This window comes from Rattus norvegicus, chromosome 10 (assembly GCF_036323735.1).
Source record: "Rattus norvegicus strain BN/NHsdMcwi chromosome 10, GRCr8, whole genome shotgun sequence".
Lineage (NCBI taxonomy): Eukaryota > Metazoa > Chordata > Mammalia > Rodentia > Muridae > Rattus > Rattus norvegicus.
Window position 1 is genome coordinate 2704448 of NC_086028.1, and position 12195 is coordinate 2716642.

Here is a 12195-nt window from a genome sequence, read left to right on the forward strand (position 1 = left end):
GGCGGTGTCTCAGGCAGGGGTCCTGCCACTCCTGGGCCCTCCCCCACGGGAGCCCAGAGGCCTTATACAGTTTCCTCTTGGGCCAGGGATGTGGGCAGGGGTGAGCAGTGTTGGTGGTCTCTTCCGCTCTGCAGCCTCAGGAGTGCCCACCTGACCAGGCGGTTGGGTCTCTCTCTCACCGGGTCTGGGAGCAGAGAGCTGCTGCAGGCCGGGATCCGTGGGTGTGGGACTTCCGGTAAACACAGAACGTGCCCAGTCCTAGAGAAATTCTGCTTCCGTGTGTCCCAAGCTCACCAGGCAGCTTTCTTGCAGCAGAAAATTTGGTCCTACCTGTGGTCCCGAGGCTCAGGTTCGCTCGTGGGGTGCTGCCCAGGGGCTCTCTGCAGCGGCAGCAACCAGGAAGCCTGATGATCTTTTTACTTTCCTCTGATTCTGTAGTTATGTCTCCCTTTTCATTTCTGATTTTGTTAATTTGGACACACTCTCTGTGTCCTCTGGTTAGTCTGGCTAAGGGTTTATCTATCTTGTTGATTTTCTCAAAGAACCAACTTTTGGTTCTCTTGATTCTTTGATCAGTCCTTTTTGTTTGTACTTGGTTGATTTCAGCTCTGAGTTTGATTATTTCCTGCCTCCTACTCCTCCTGTGTGTGTTTGCTTCTTTTTGTTCTAGAGCTTTTAGGTGTGCTGTCATACTGCTGATATATGCCCTCTCCTTTTTCTTTCTGCAGTCACTCAGAGCTATGAGCTTTCCTCTGAGTACAGCTTTCTTTGTGTCGCATAAGTCTGGGTATGTTGTACCTTCATTTTCATTAAATTCCAAGAAGTCTTTAATTTCTTTCTTTATTTCTTCCTTGACCAGGTTATCATTAAGTAGAGCATTATTCAACTTCCATGTATATGTGTGCGTTCTTTCCTTACTGTTATTGTAGACCAGCTTTAGGCCGTGGTGGTCTGATAGGATGCAGGGGATTATTTCTATCTTTCTGTATCTGTTGAGGCCTGTTTCATGACTGATTATATGGTCAATTTTGGAGTAAGTACCATGAAGTGGTGAGAAAAAGGTATATCCTTTTGTTTTAGGATAGAATGTTCTATAAATATCTGTTAAATCCATTTGGTTCATGACTTCTCTTAGTCTGTCTATTTCTCTGTTTAATTTCTGTTTCCATGATCTGTCCATTGATGAGAGTGGGGTGTTGAAATCTCCTACTATTATGGTGTGAGATGCAATGTTTACTTTGAGCTTTAGTAAGGTTTCTTTTATGTATGTAGGTACCTTTGTATTTGGAGCATAGATATTTAGGATTGAGAGATCATCTTGGTGGAGTTTTCCTTTGATGAATACGAAGTGTCCTTCCTTATCTTTTTTGATGACTTTTGGTTGAAAATTGATTTTATTCCATATTAGAATGGCTACTCCAGCTTGCTTCTTCAGACCATTTGCTTGGAAAGTTGTTTTCCAGCCTTTCACTCTGAGGTAGTGTCTGTCTTTGTCTCTGAGGTGTTTCCTGTAGGCAACAAAATGTTGGGTCCTCATTTTATATCCAGTTTGTTAATCTGTGTCTTTTTATTCGGGAATTGAGTCCATTGATTTTGAGAGATATTAAGGAATAGTGATTCTTGCTTCCTATTATATTCATGTTTGGATGTGAGATTATGTTTGTGCTTGTCTTCTCTTTGTTTTGTTGCAAAATGATTAGTTTCTTGCTTTTTCTAGGGTGTAGCTTGCCTCCTTATGTTGGGATTTACCATTTATTATCCTTTGTAGAGCTGGATTTGTAGAAAGGTATTGTATAAATTTGGTTTTGTCATGGAGTATCTCCATCTATGTTAATTGAGAGTTTTGCTGGATACAGTAACCTGGGCTGGCATTTGTGTTCTCTTAGGGTCTGTATGACATCTGTCCAGGATCTTCTGGCTTTCATAGTCTCTGGCGAAAAGTCTGGTGTGATTCTGATAGGTCTGCCTTTATATGTTACTTGACCTTTTTCCCTTAGTCTTTTAATATTGTTTCTTTGTTTTGTGCAATTGGTGTTTTGACTATTATGTGACGGGAGGAGTTTCTTTTCTGGTCCAATCTATTTGGAGTTCTGTAGGCTTCTTGTATGTTTATGGGCATCTCTTTCTTTAGGTTAGGGAAGTTTTCTTCTATGATTTTGTTGAAGATATTTACTTCTTCTTTGAGCTGGGAGTCTTCACTCTCTTCTATGCCTATTATCCTTAGGGTTGATCTTCTTATTGTGTCTTGGATTTCCTGTATGTTTTGGACCAGTACCTTTTTCCGTTTTACATTATCTTTGACAGTTGTGTGGGTGATTTCTATGGAATCTTCTGCTCCTGAGTTTCTCTCTTCTATCTCTTGTATTCTGTTGGCGATGCTTGTATCTATGGCTCCTTGTCTCTTCCTTTGGTTTTCTGTACCCAGGGTTGTGTCCCTTTGTGCTTTCTTTATTGCTTCTATTTCCATTTTTAATTCCTTCACCTGTTTGGTTGTGTTTTCCTGTAATTCTTTCAGGGATTTTTGTATTTCCTCTCTATAGGCTTCTGCTTGTTTATTTGTGTTTTCCTGCATTTGTCTAAGGGAGTTCTTTATGTCCTTCTTGAAGTCCTCCATTATCATGGTCAAATGTGATTTTCAATCTAGATCTTGCTTTTCTGGTGTGTTTGGATATTCAGCGTTTTCTTTGGTGGGAGAATTGGACTCTGATGATGCCATGTAGTCTTGGTTTCTGTTGCTTGGGTTCCTGCTCTTGCCTCTTGCCATCAGGTTTTCTCTGGTGTTACCTTGTTCTGTTATTTCTGACGGTGGTTAGACCGTCCTATAGGCCTGTGTGTCAGGAGTGCTGTAGACCTGTTTTCCTGTTTTCTTTCAGCCAGTTATGGGAACAGAGTGTTCTGCTTTCAGGCGTGTAGTCTTTCTTGTCTAGTGGTCTTCAGGTGTTCCTGTGGGCGTGTGTCCTGAGTCCACCAGGCAGGTCGCTTGGAGCAGAAAAGTTGGTCTTTCCTCTGGTGTCAGGCCTGGAGTAGCTTCTCAGATCTGGGTTTCAGTTCTCCATGAGAGCAGCAACCAGTAGGGCCTGCCCTGCCTTCGCTCGGGACCCTGTGCACTGGGGGCCCAGATGGAGTTAGGTGTTTTCCTCTGGAGTCAGAAATGTTGGCAGAGTGTAGTCTCCTCTGGCTTCCCAGGCATGTCTGCCCCTCTGAAGGTCTAGCTCTCCCTCCCATGGGATTTGGGTGCAGGGAGTTGTTTGACCGGGTCCCTTCAGATCCCAGCAGTGTCTGGACCGCAGCCTTGAGTACCCCTATCTTCCTGTTCCCAGAGGCCCTATACAGTTTCCTCTTGGGCCAGGGATGTGGGGAAGAGTGGGCAGTACTGGCAGTCTCTTCTGCCCTACAGTATCAGGAGTGCCCACCTGTCTGGGCAGTGAGTTCTCTCTCCCACAGGGTTTGGGAGCAGGGAGCTGTGGGCTGGGATCAGCAAGGTTCGGGGCCCAGCTAGAAACCGGAAATGCTCGGTCCCAGAGGAATTTTGCTTTTGTGAGTCCTGAGCCCACCAGGCAGGTCACTTGGAGCCAAAAAGTTGGTCTTACCTCTGGTCTCAAGCCTTGAGTTACTTCTCAGAGTCGGGTGAAGCCATGGAGAAAACATCCTGTGAGCAGTTCACTCCCCTATTTCCTTTGTATTTTGGTTGTGGCTAAGCACACAGCTGACTTTGACAACGGACTGTGAGGGGACACTTGTCCCCTCCAGTTTTAGAAATGGAAGAGAAGCTGATCGTCATCCACATTCTCTGATCTTCCACTAGGGGACCCAGTGGAAAGACACAATGAATTTGGTTTTTACTCTGGAGAAGAGCCCAACTCTTTAGAGCTGTCAAACCTGTGTCCATTTTGTGTGCACCTGTAGCCCAGAGGCTGCTTGGTATTTTTCTCTACCTTTTAAAAAGTTATTTTATGGGCTGGAGAGATGGCTCAGTGGTTAAGAGCACTGACTGCTCTTCCAGAGGTCCTGAATTCAATTCCCAGCAACCACATGGTGGCTCACAACCATCTGTAATGGGATCTGATGTCCTCTTCTAGTGTGTTTGAAGACTCATAAAAATAAATCTTTAAAAAAATATATAAAAAAGTTATTTTATGTGTATGGGCATTTTGTCTGCATATGATTCTGTGCACAATGATCAGAAGAAACTGGCGTTACAGACACTTATGAGTTGTGAGCTGCCATATAGGTGCTGGGAATTGAACCCAGGTCCTCTGGAAGAAGAACTAATGCTCTAACCACTGAGCTGTCTCTTCAGTCTATCTTTTCTCTTATTCATTTTATTTGTTTTGTGAATGTGTGTAGGTTTGTGTTTATATGCACATGAGTGCAGGTGAGCTTAGAGGCTGGAAACTCAAGTTATAGATAGTTCTGAGCTGTCCAATATGGGTGCAGGGGACTGAACCTGGGTCCTCTGCAGGTGCATCATGCATTCCTAACCAGGGAGCCACTGCTCTAGCTCCTACCTTATGCTCTCACTGAACAAGGAGCTCAGTGACTTGGCTAGGCTGGCTCTCTAGAGAACCCCAAAATCGCTCCTGTTTCCTCCCCAGTGCAGGGGCTTGTATGCATGTAATGTTACACCTGGCTTTTTTGTTGAAGATTGGAATGCAGGTTCCCCTGCACCAGATGGCAAATGCTTTACCAACTGAGCCATCTTGCCAGCCCCATTTCCCAAGATCTTAAGCAATGTCATAACAAATCAGCTCCACCCACTACAAAGAAGTTTTTGGGACACTTGTGACTGAGGCACACAGCTTGCCTAGGGTCACATGTCCAAGAAAAAGAATGACAGCAGGACTCAAGCCTAGACATTTGTGTACTTTGCCATTCCGACTCATTGCCAGATCCGGGCAGCTCTTAACCTTGGTTTCCCCCACCTTGTTTTTATTTTTAATTTGCCCAGAAAGGGGCACTGGCCCCTTGGAGCTAGAGATATAGGCAGTTGTAAGACACTGAACACAGTGCTGAGAACTGAACTTTAGACCTCTGTGAAAGGAGGAAGCATCAACTGTGCAGCCACCTCTCCAGTATCACAGCTGTCCTGGCCTGGGTCTTCCAGAGTAGAGGTTGGAGTCCTTGTGCCCCACCCCCCAATAACAAATAAAGTGGTTTAGAAAGAAGTAAAATATTTTTCTTTACTGCAAATTATTATCAAATAGTGACATTTCCAGTGTCATTACAGAAACTCTCAGGAGAAATCTGGGTCCTTTAAAGTGAAAGGATGGTATTAACTTATAAAAAATAAATATAAAGCGGGTTCCTGCCTGTGAGTCGGAAGGGGACCGGGCTGGTGAGGACGAGCCTGGATGCTGCAAACCGAAGGTTGAGTGGCACCGGGGTGACATGGACAGATGTAAAGAAAACTGTGTCTCCAGGCCTGTTAAGACCACAGTTCCCTTCGGTCCGAAACGAGTCTTGGTGACTGAGCAGATTCCTTCTCAGCACCCAGGATCAGCGAGCAGTGGCCAGGCCCAGTGGGTCCTGTGTCCTTCCAACTCCCAGCGTGTCCCTCCACAAGCACAGAAACCTGTCGCAGGTCAGAAGTCAGTGCTAAAGCAGTTGCCAGCTGCCAGCGTTCCTCGACCTGCGTCCCGGCTAAGTAACCCCCCAGAAGAGTGAGCAGCCACAGCCTGCAGCCTCGGGAAATTCTGAAAAGGAACAGACATCCATCCAGAAAACTGAAGACTCAAAAAGAAGGGAGTGGACTTTGGAAGATTTTGACATTGGCCGCCCACTAGGAAAAGGGAAGTTTGGAAATGTCTATTTGGCGAGGGAGAAGCAAAGCAAGTTCATCCTGGCTCTGAAGATGCTGTTTAAAGTACAGCTGGAGAAGCAGGTGTGGAGCACCAGCTTCGGAGAGAAGTGGAGATCCAGTCCCACCTGCGGCACCCCAACATCCTCGGGTTGTATGGGTATTCCCATGACGCCACCAGAGTTTATCTAATTCTAGAATATGCGCCCCTTGGAACAGTGTATAGAGAGCTTCAAAAACTCTCCAAGTTTGACGAGCAGAGAATAGCTACCTACATCACGGAGTTGGCGAATGCTTTGTCCTAGTGCCATTCAAAGAGAGTCATCCACAGAGACATCAAGCCAGAGAACCCGCTGCTTGGCTCAAATGGGGAGTTGAAGCTCGCAGACTTCGGGTGGTCTGCGCATGCTCCATCTTCCAGGAGACCCACGCTGTACGGCACCGTGGACTACCTGCCCCCGGAGATGATTGAAGGGCAGATGCATGATGAGGAGGTGGATCTCTGGAGCCTGGGTGTGCTCTGCTATGAATTCCTAGTGGGGATACCTTTGAGGGGATACCTTTGAGACACACACTTATCAGGAGACCTACAGAAGGATATCACGGGTTGAATTCACATTCCCTGACTTTGTGACAGAGGGAGCCAGGGACCTCATTTCATGACAGTTAAAACACAACTCAAGCCAAAGGCTAACATTAGCAGAAGTCCTTGAGTACCCTTGGATCAAAGCTAATTCCTCAAAACCTCCAACTGGCCACAGTAGCAAAGAGGCAACTAGCAAATAATCTTAGGGAATCTGGAGCCATGGGCATTGTGCAACTGTGAGAAAGGCCCCATTGAAGGCACCGGAACCATCATCGCTGCCCTCAGGGTGCCTTGCTGAGCAACTAGACCTTGGCCTTGGATCCAGGAAGTCCCACCTGTTGCCCAGCCCCCAAGAACCATGCTGCTTTTTCTGATGTAGTAATCTGGAAGGAAGGTTCCACTGCAGCTGTCCCCCCAGCCTATGCCCCAAGGTGTCCTTCTGGGGGTCTCCGTGGGAAGTTACCAGTGATCACCTGCGTATTAGCCTCCAAGTGCCAGTGTGTAACTTATTGGGTCGCCAGGACAGGAAAAGCTGTTGGAATGGATATGTAATCTTTTAGTGTCAAAATAAAGATTTGTGTAGACTGTTTTTCTTAAAGAGACACCCATTCAAGGCCCTCCTGTCTTAATTAAGCCTCCTGAAGCCTATGTGGGGTTCAGATCCCCAACCACTGTTATAGAGCCTGTGCTCAACCTGTCTTGGGACCTGACTCAGGTGTTTCTGGATGTTAAAGGCTATATTTTATGTTGTTCTGTCATGTATGCAAACTTGTTAAATATATATGTATAACACCATATATATATATATACATATATATACACACACACACACACACACACACACACACACACACACACACACATATATATCGCCACCTAAAGAAAAAGGATACTTCTCTGGGACCAAAATCAGAGCCAAAATTCATAGCAAGTATGAACTGTGGCTGGAATCAAGTTCTTGCTGCCCATGGGGGTCTCTCTTTGGTCTGTAACCCACACACCTAGAGAACCACTTTGAAGTATTCAGACTGAGGATCAAGTACAGAGCTGGGCATGGCCGCTTCCTGAATCTAGTACCTCCTTCCTAGACATCAAATTCTTGGGACTATCTTTCTTCCAGAAACAATGCTCAAAAGTAGGGGGTAGAAATCATTGATATCTGTGAATGGTTCTCTTCTTGTCCTATAGGAGACTCTGGCAGTCTTTGATACCAGATTCTTGCCAGTTCATCCCTCCTGCTCTTGACTTTTGCTGCTTATAACTATTCATATGTTATGTGAGGCATGAGCCCTCTCCACCTACGGACAGAAAGAAACGGAAAGCAGGGGCAGGGTAGAAGTCCTTGTGAAGGGAGTGTTGCCTGGCCTGGTTCTAAGCCTGTTTGACCAGGTCCCTTCACAAAGCTGTGTCTACAGCTCATACTGTGAACACTGCTGAATGTAGGGAACGGTGTCAGAGTGTGTGAAGACCAGATGGCAGGAGGGGGACATCACTGACATAACAGGGACAGGATTTTTAGGAGTTTTCTTTCTTTCTCTCTTTTTTGTTCGTTTGTTTTGGTTTCCATGCTTTCAACTGCAAGACCTGAAGGCAAGATACACTCTTCTGTCACCAACAGGACTGTAGGTGACAGAAGAGCTGGCAGGGCCAGGAGAGGCTCTGGCTTGGCCTCTATAAATGTGGCTGAAGAGGCATGAGGCAGTGGCTTGTGTTTGGTCACTAGTGTGTTTGGCTGCTCATGGCCTTGCTTTGGGATACAGCAGGAGCATGGGTGAACTTTCAGGGAGCCTCACAAGTGGTGCCAGAAGCCAGACGTGTTTGAAGTGGGGCACATCTGTCTTCCGGCTTCTTCGAGGTCAGATCCAGGCTGGGGCAAACTGTGACTGATGCTTTATGTGTTTTGCTTCCTTTTAATTTGGTTTTCTTTCAATTTTTGGTTTTTCTCTGGGGAGTGTAGGTTTCCAGGGTTGCTGGCTCATGCCTGGACACTGGGATCCTGGCCCTGCAGTCCTCATCAGATATGCCAGAGATCAGTTCACACCAAGCCAGCATCCTTGGCCATGCTATAGAAGACGCCTCTTTGCTGCAGGAGCTCAGAGGGTGCACCACACTCCCGAATTTCTCCTTTGTCCAGGACAATCACCCTGCATGGGGAGGGACACAGATGTTAGCGTTATGTAAGGAGATGCAACTGATATCTGTGAGTTGCTTGCTCTGCAAGAACTATTATAAACTCTAGAGGCTGGAGAGATGGGGTTAGCTGGTACCTGCCTTCCCACCTCCTTGTTATCACTTGTACCTAGCACATATCTCTCTTTGAAATCAGCGTTTGTTGCTGTGATCGTTGTCTCTCTCTCTTAAGTAAGTGCCCTGGTCCTTAAGATGGTCCATATGCCTTGTCTGACAGGGGACCCCAGAGTCAAGAATAATATGGAGCCCACATCAGGTATCTCATGTATATGAATATGTTTGATAACCTGTTCTTCCTGTGACAGAAGAGTTCCACCAACTGGGAATGCCCCTGAGCATAAGGATGGATGGTGATGGATGGATGGATGGATGGATGGATGGACGGACGGACGGACGGACGGACGGACAGAAACAGGATTAACCCTGCAAGCCCACAGATCCACTCTGAGGGCCTCACCTTGTATAGTCCATTATGGTATTCAGCCGATGAGCAATAGTGAGCACAGTACTGTCTTCAAACTGCGTCCAGATGGTGGACTGAATAAGGTCATCTGTCTCCAGATCCACAGCTGCTGTAGCCTCGTCCAACACTAGAACCTTTGTCTTCCTCAGCAAAGCCCAGGCCAGGCACACAAGCTGTCGCTGCCCCACACTAGGAATGGAGAAAAACTCAGAGAGAGGGGCTCAAGCTACCCTGATCCTGAATTAGGCTTCAGGCGAAGAAGGCTGGCAGATAGTCTTGGGGTGGGCTTTGGGCAGAAGAACAAGGCCAATCCCCATATCCATACATAGGATGGATATTACTAATCAATTGTTATACCTGGTTATTTCCTGGTGAGCAGGAAACAAGCTTAGGAGCATTCCCAACAAAAGGCTCAAAAGTGATATTCAAAGTACCAGCTCCATTCAGTGTGGGTGACAAAGACAGCAAAGGGGGCTCAGCTACAGAGGCCTTAGCACTGGCTGGACTCAGCCAATGGGATATTGGCCAATGAATGGCCAGTAGAATATTTTTTTTTCATCTTCATTAACTTGGGTATTTTTTACTTACATTTCGATTGTTATTCCCTTTCCTAGTTTCCGGGCCAACATCCCCCTAGCTCCTCCCCCTCCCCTTCTCTATTGGTGTTCCCCTCCCCATCCTTCGCCCATTACCGCCCTCTCCCCAACAATCACGTTCACTGGGGGTTCAGTTTTGGCAGGACCAAGGTCTTCCCCTTCCACTGGTGCTCTTACTAGGCTATTCATTGCTACCTATGAGGTCAGAGTCCAGGGTCAGTCCATGTATAGTCTTTGGGTAGTGGCTTAGTCCCTGGAAGCTCTGTTGGTTGGCATTGTTGTTCATATGGGGTCTCAAGCCCCTTCAAGCTCTTTTAGTTCTTTCTAAGATTCCTTCAACGGGGGTCCTGTTCTCAGTTCAGGTTTAATGATGGCATTCGCCTATGTATTTGCTGTATTCTGGCCAGTAGAATCTTGACATGGGAATGGACATTGAGAATATTCACTGAGGACAAGTAGATCAGCCAATGGTCAAAAGCACCCCCAAACCCTGCCCCAGCCAAGATAAGCAACACAGCCACTGGTTGACCATCCTAGCACTGAAACAAGATAGGAGCTGGTTTCCATGATGATGGATAGAGCAAGTGGGTAGAATCTTTCCACAAACAGTTCATGTTTGCCTACTTACCTCAGATTCTCTCCACCTTCTGCACACTCATGGTTCAGCTTGTCAGGCAAGGCTGACACAAAGCCCTTCAGGTGAGCAAGCTCCAGAGCCATCCAGACTTCTTCATCAGAATACTGACTGAAAGGGTCCAGGTTCATGCGGAGGGAACCCGAGAACAAAACAGGATCCTATGCAAAAACAGTAGATGGCACATACAAGAGTTTAGATCTGGAGGTTCCCCACAGATGGATGCTTTGAGCACTTGTTCCCCAGTTGGTGGTGTTATTCTGGGATGCAAGGAGGTGGAGCCTGGCTGGAAGAAGTAGTTTGCTGAGGCAAACCTCTCAAGGATACACTTGACTTTGATTCTGGCTAATTCCTGTTTCCTTGACATGGAGAAGCCATCACCACACATATCCTACCGCATGACCATGTTTTCCCTACTAGGATGGACAGCAATCCTGTGATACTATGAACCAAAATAAACCTCTCTTCATACAAGTTGATTCTGTCAGGTATTTTGTTACAGCGATCAGAAAAGTAACTAAGAGGAGATGACAACCACACCACACTGAGCAAGGGACGCTCAGAGATGCAGGGCATGCGCTATATACACCGGAGCAGACAGAGCTTTTAGAGGCCTCCAAAGCATGAACGCTGGGGGATTTTTACAACAGAAAATGTCTGAGAACCCCTGGGATAACTGAACTAAAACTAGTACTTTTACAAAATTTCTCCAAATTTTCAGTATGCAAACCCTCTATGTTGCTTTTAGCAGTGGTATTTCATCAGAGCTATAGAAAAAGAACTAATCACTCAACCTACCTCCAAAAGAGACTTTCAGAGAAACTTAAAGAGAATCCTAAGCACAAGCAACACATTAGGGAATTCATACCCATAGGAATTGGCTTAGAAATCATCTGTAGCTCAGCTCCAGATTAACACACTGGCAGAGGACAGTGTCTTACTGAGCCCTACCACCACCAAAATCCATAGATGCTCTGGTTCTCTGTATGAAATGGTACAGTATTTTCACATAACCTACTCACAGCTCCTGTACACAGCCATGTCTAGATGACATACTAACTAATGCCAAGAAAAGGCTAGGAAAATAGATGTGCATTTAGGGATGAAAATCTATGACTGGTATTCCATGCAGATGGCTAAACATGAAAAACACAAAACCTAGCCATGGTCTCCATGACTAAAGGCACATCCCACCAAGCTTGATGACCTGAATTTGATTCTCAGAATCTACATGTAAAAGGAGAAAACAACTCCTGCAAACTGTCCTGACCTTCACATACATGCTCTGTTCCCTTCCTCTCGATGAGTATATGAATGTAAAAACACCATCCCCACTTCCACTTGGTTTAGTCTACGGAGGCAGAGCATGTAGCTTCAGGGTACAGGACCCACCAGCCTCACTTACCTGTGGAATGATGGTGATCTTGAAGCGCAGGTTGTGCAGGCCAATCTTAGCAATGTTTATCCCATCAATGATGATCTCTCCTTCTGCAGACTCATTGATCCAGAACAAACCCAGGGTGAGAGATGATTTCCCAGCTCCTGTACGACCCACAATACCAACCTGCAATACAGAAAGGGGCTGTGGTGAGGTAGGAATGCTGTAGACTCAATCTTCCCCAGCAGGGGTCTGGGTCAGAGCTGGGAGGTCATCTGGTTGATCCAGCTACCACCTTCTCCAGAAGCTACTCACATTTTCTAAAATCACCATGCTAAGTAAAAGTTGCCAGCTGGCTTGTAAGGCACAGCCCAGGACACTGGTATATCCAAGCACAGGTTTCTACCTGACAAGTGAGAAGAATGGTTTTGCTATGGGCTTCTGCAAGAAAGGACTGTGAGTCTGCATTAGTGAAGTGGGACTCAGAACGAGTACCTAGATGGTGTTGGGTTCAGGACCTGAGCCCAATCAGAGTTAGCTACAACTGCCTA

The 12195-nt window shown here is 46.2% G+C and overlaps 1 protein-coding gene and 1 pseudogene across 1 annotated transcript; one reads left to right on the top strand and one right to left on the bottom strand.

The window, feature by feature from the left end:
• The first annotated feature begins 4992 nt into the window (after nt 1-4992).
• Nucleotides 4993-7201, top strand: Aurka-ps2 (aurora kinase A, pseudogene 2; annotated as a pseudogene).
• A 1058-nt stretch (nt 7202-8259) lies between these two features.
• Nucleotides 8260-11977, bottom strand: LOC134480646 (multidrug resistance-associated protein 1-like). Its single transcript, XM_063270017.1, has 5 exons — nt 11960-11977; nt 11672-11848; nt 10261-10427; nt 9031-9225; nt 8260-8527 (listed from the first exon to the last, which is right to left on the bottom strand). The coding sequence occupies exons 1-5, from the start codon at nt 11975-11977 to the stop codon at nt 8419-8421; spliced, it is 666 nt and encodes a 221-aa protein (XP_063126087.1). The 3' UTR covers nt 8260-8418.
• Nucleotides 11978-12195: the final 218 nt, after the last annotated feature.

Excerpts from the sequence above, each read along its gene's own strand:
- LOC134480646 (XM_063270017.1), bottom strand. Across the intron at positions 9,226-10,260 it reads GAAGGTGGAGAGAATCTGAG|TGTGGGGCAGCGACAGCTTG; the intron begins GTAAGTAGGCAA and ends CTCCATTCCTAG. Across the intron at positions 8,528-9,030 it reads ACCATAATGGACTATACAAG|GGTGATTGTCCTGGACAAAG; the intron begins GTGAGGCCCTCA and ends CTCCCCATGCAG.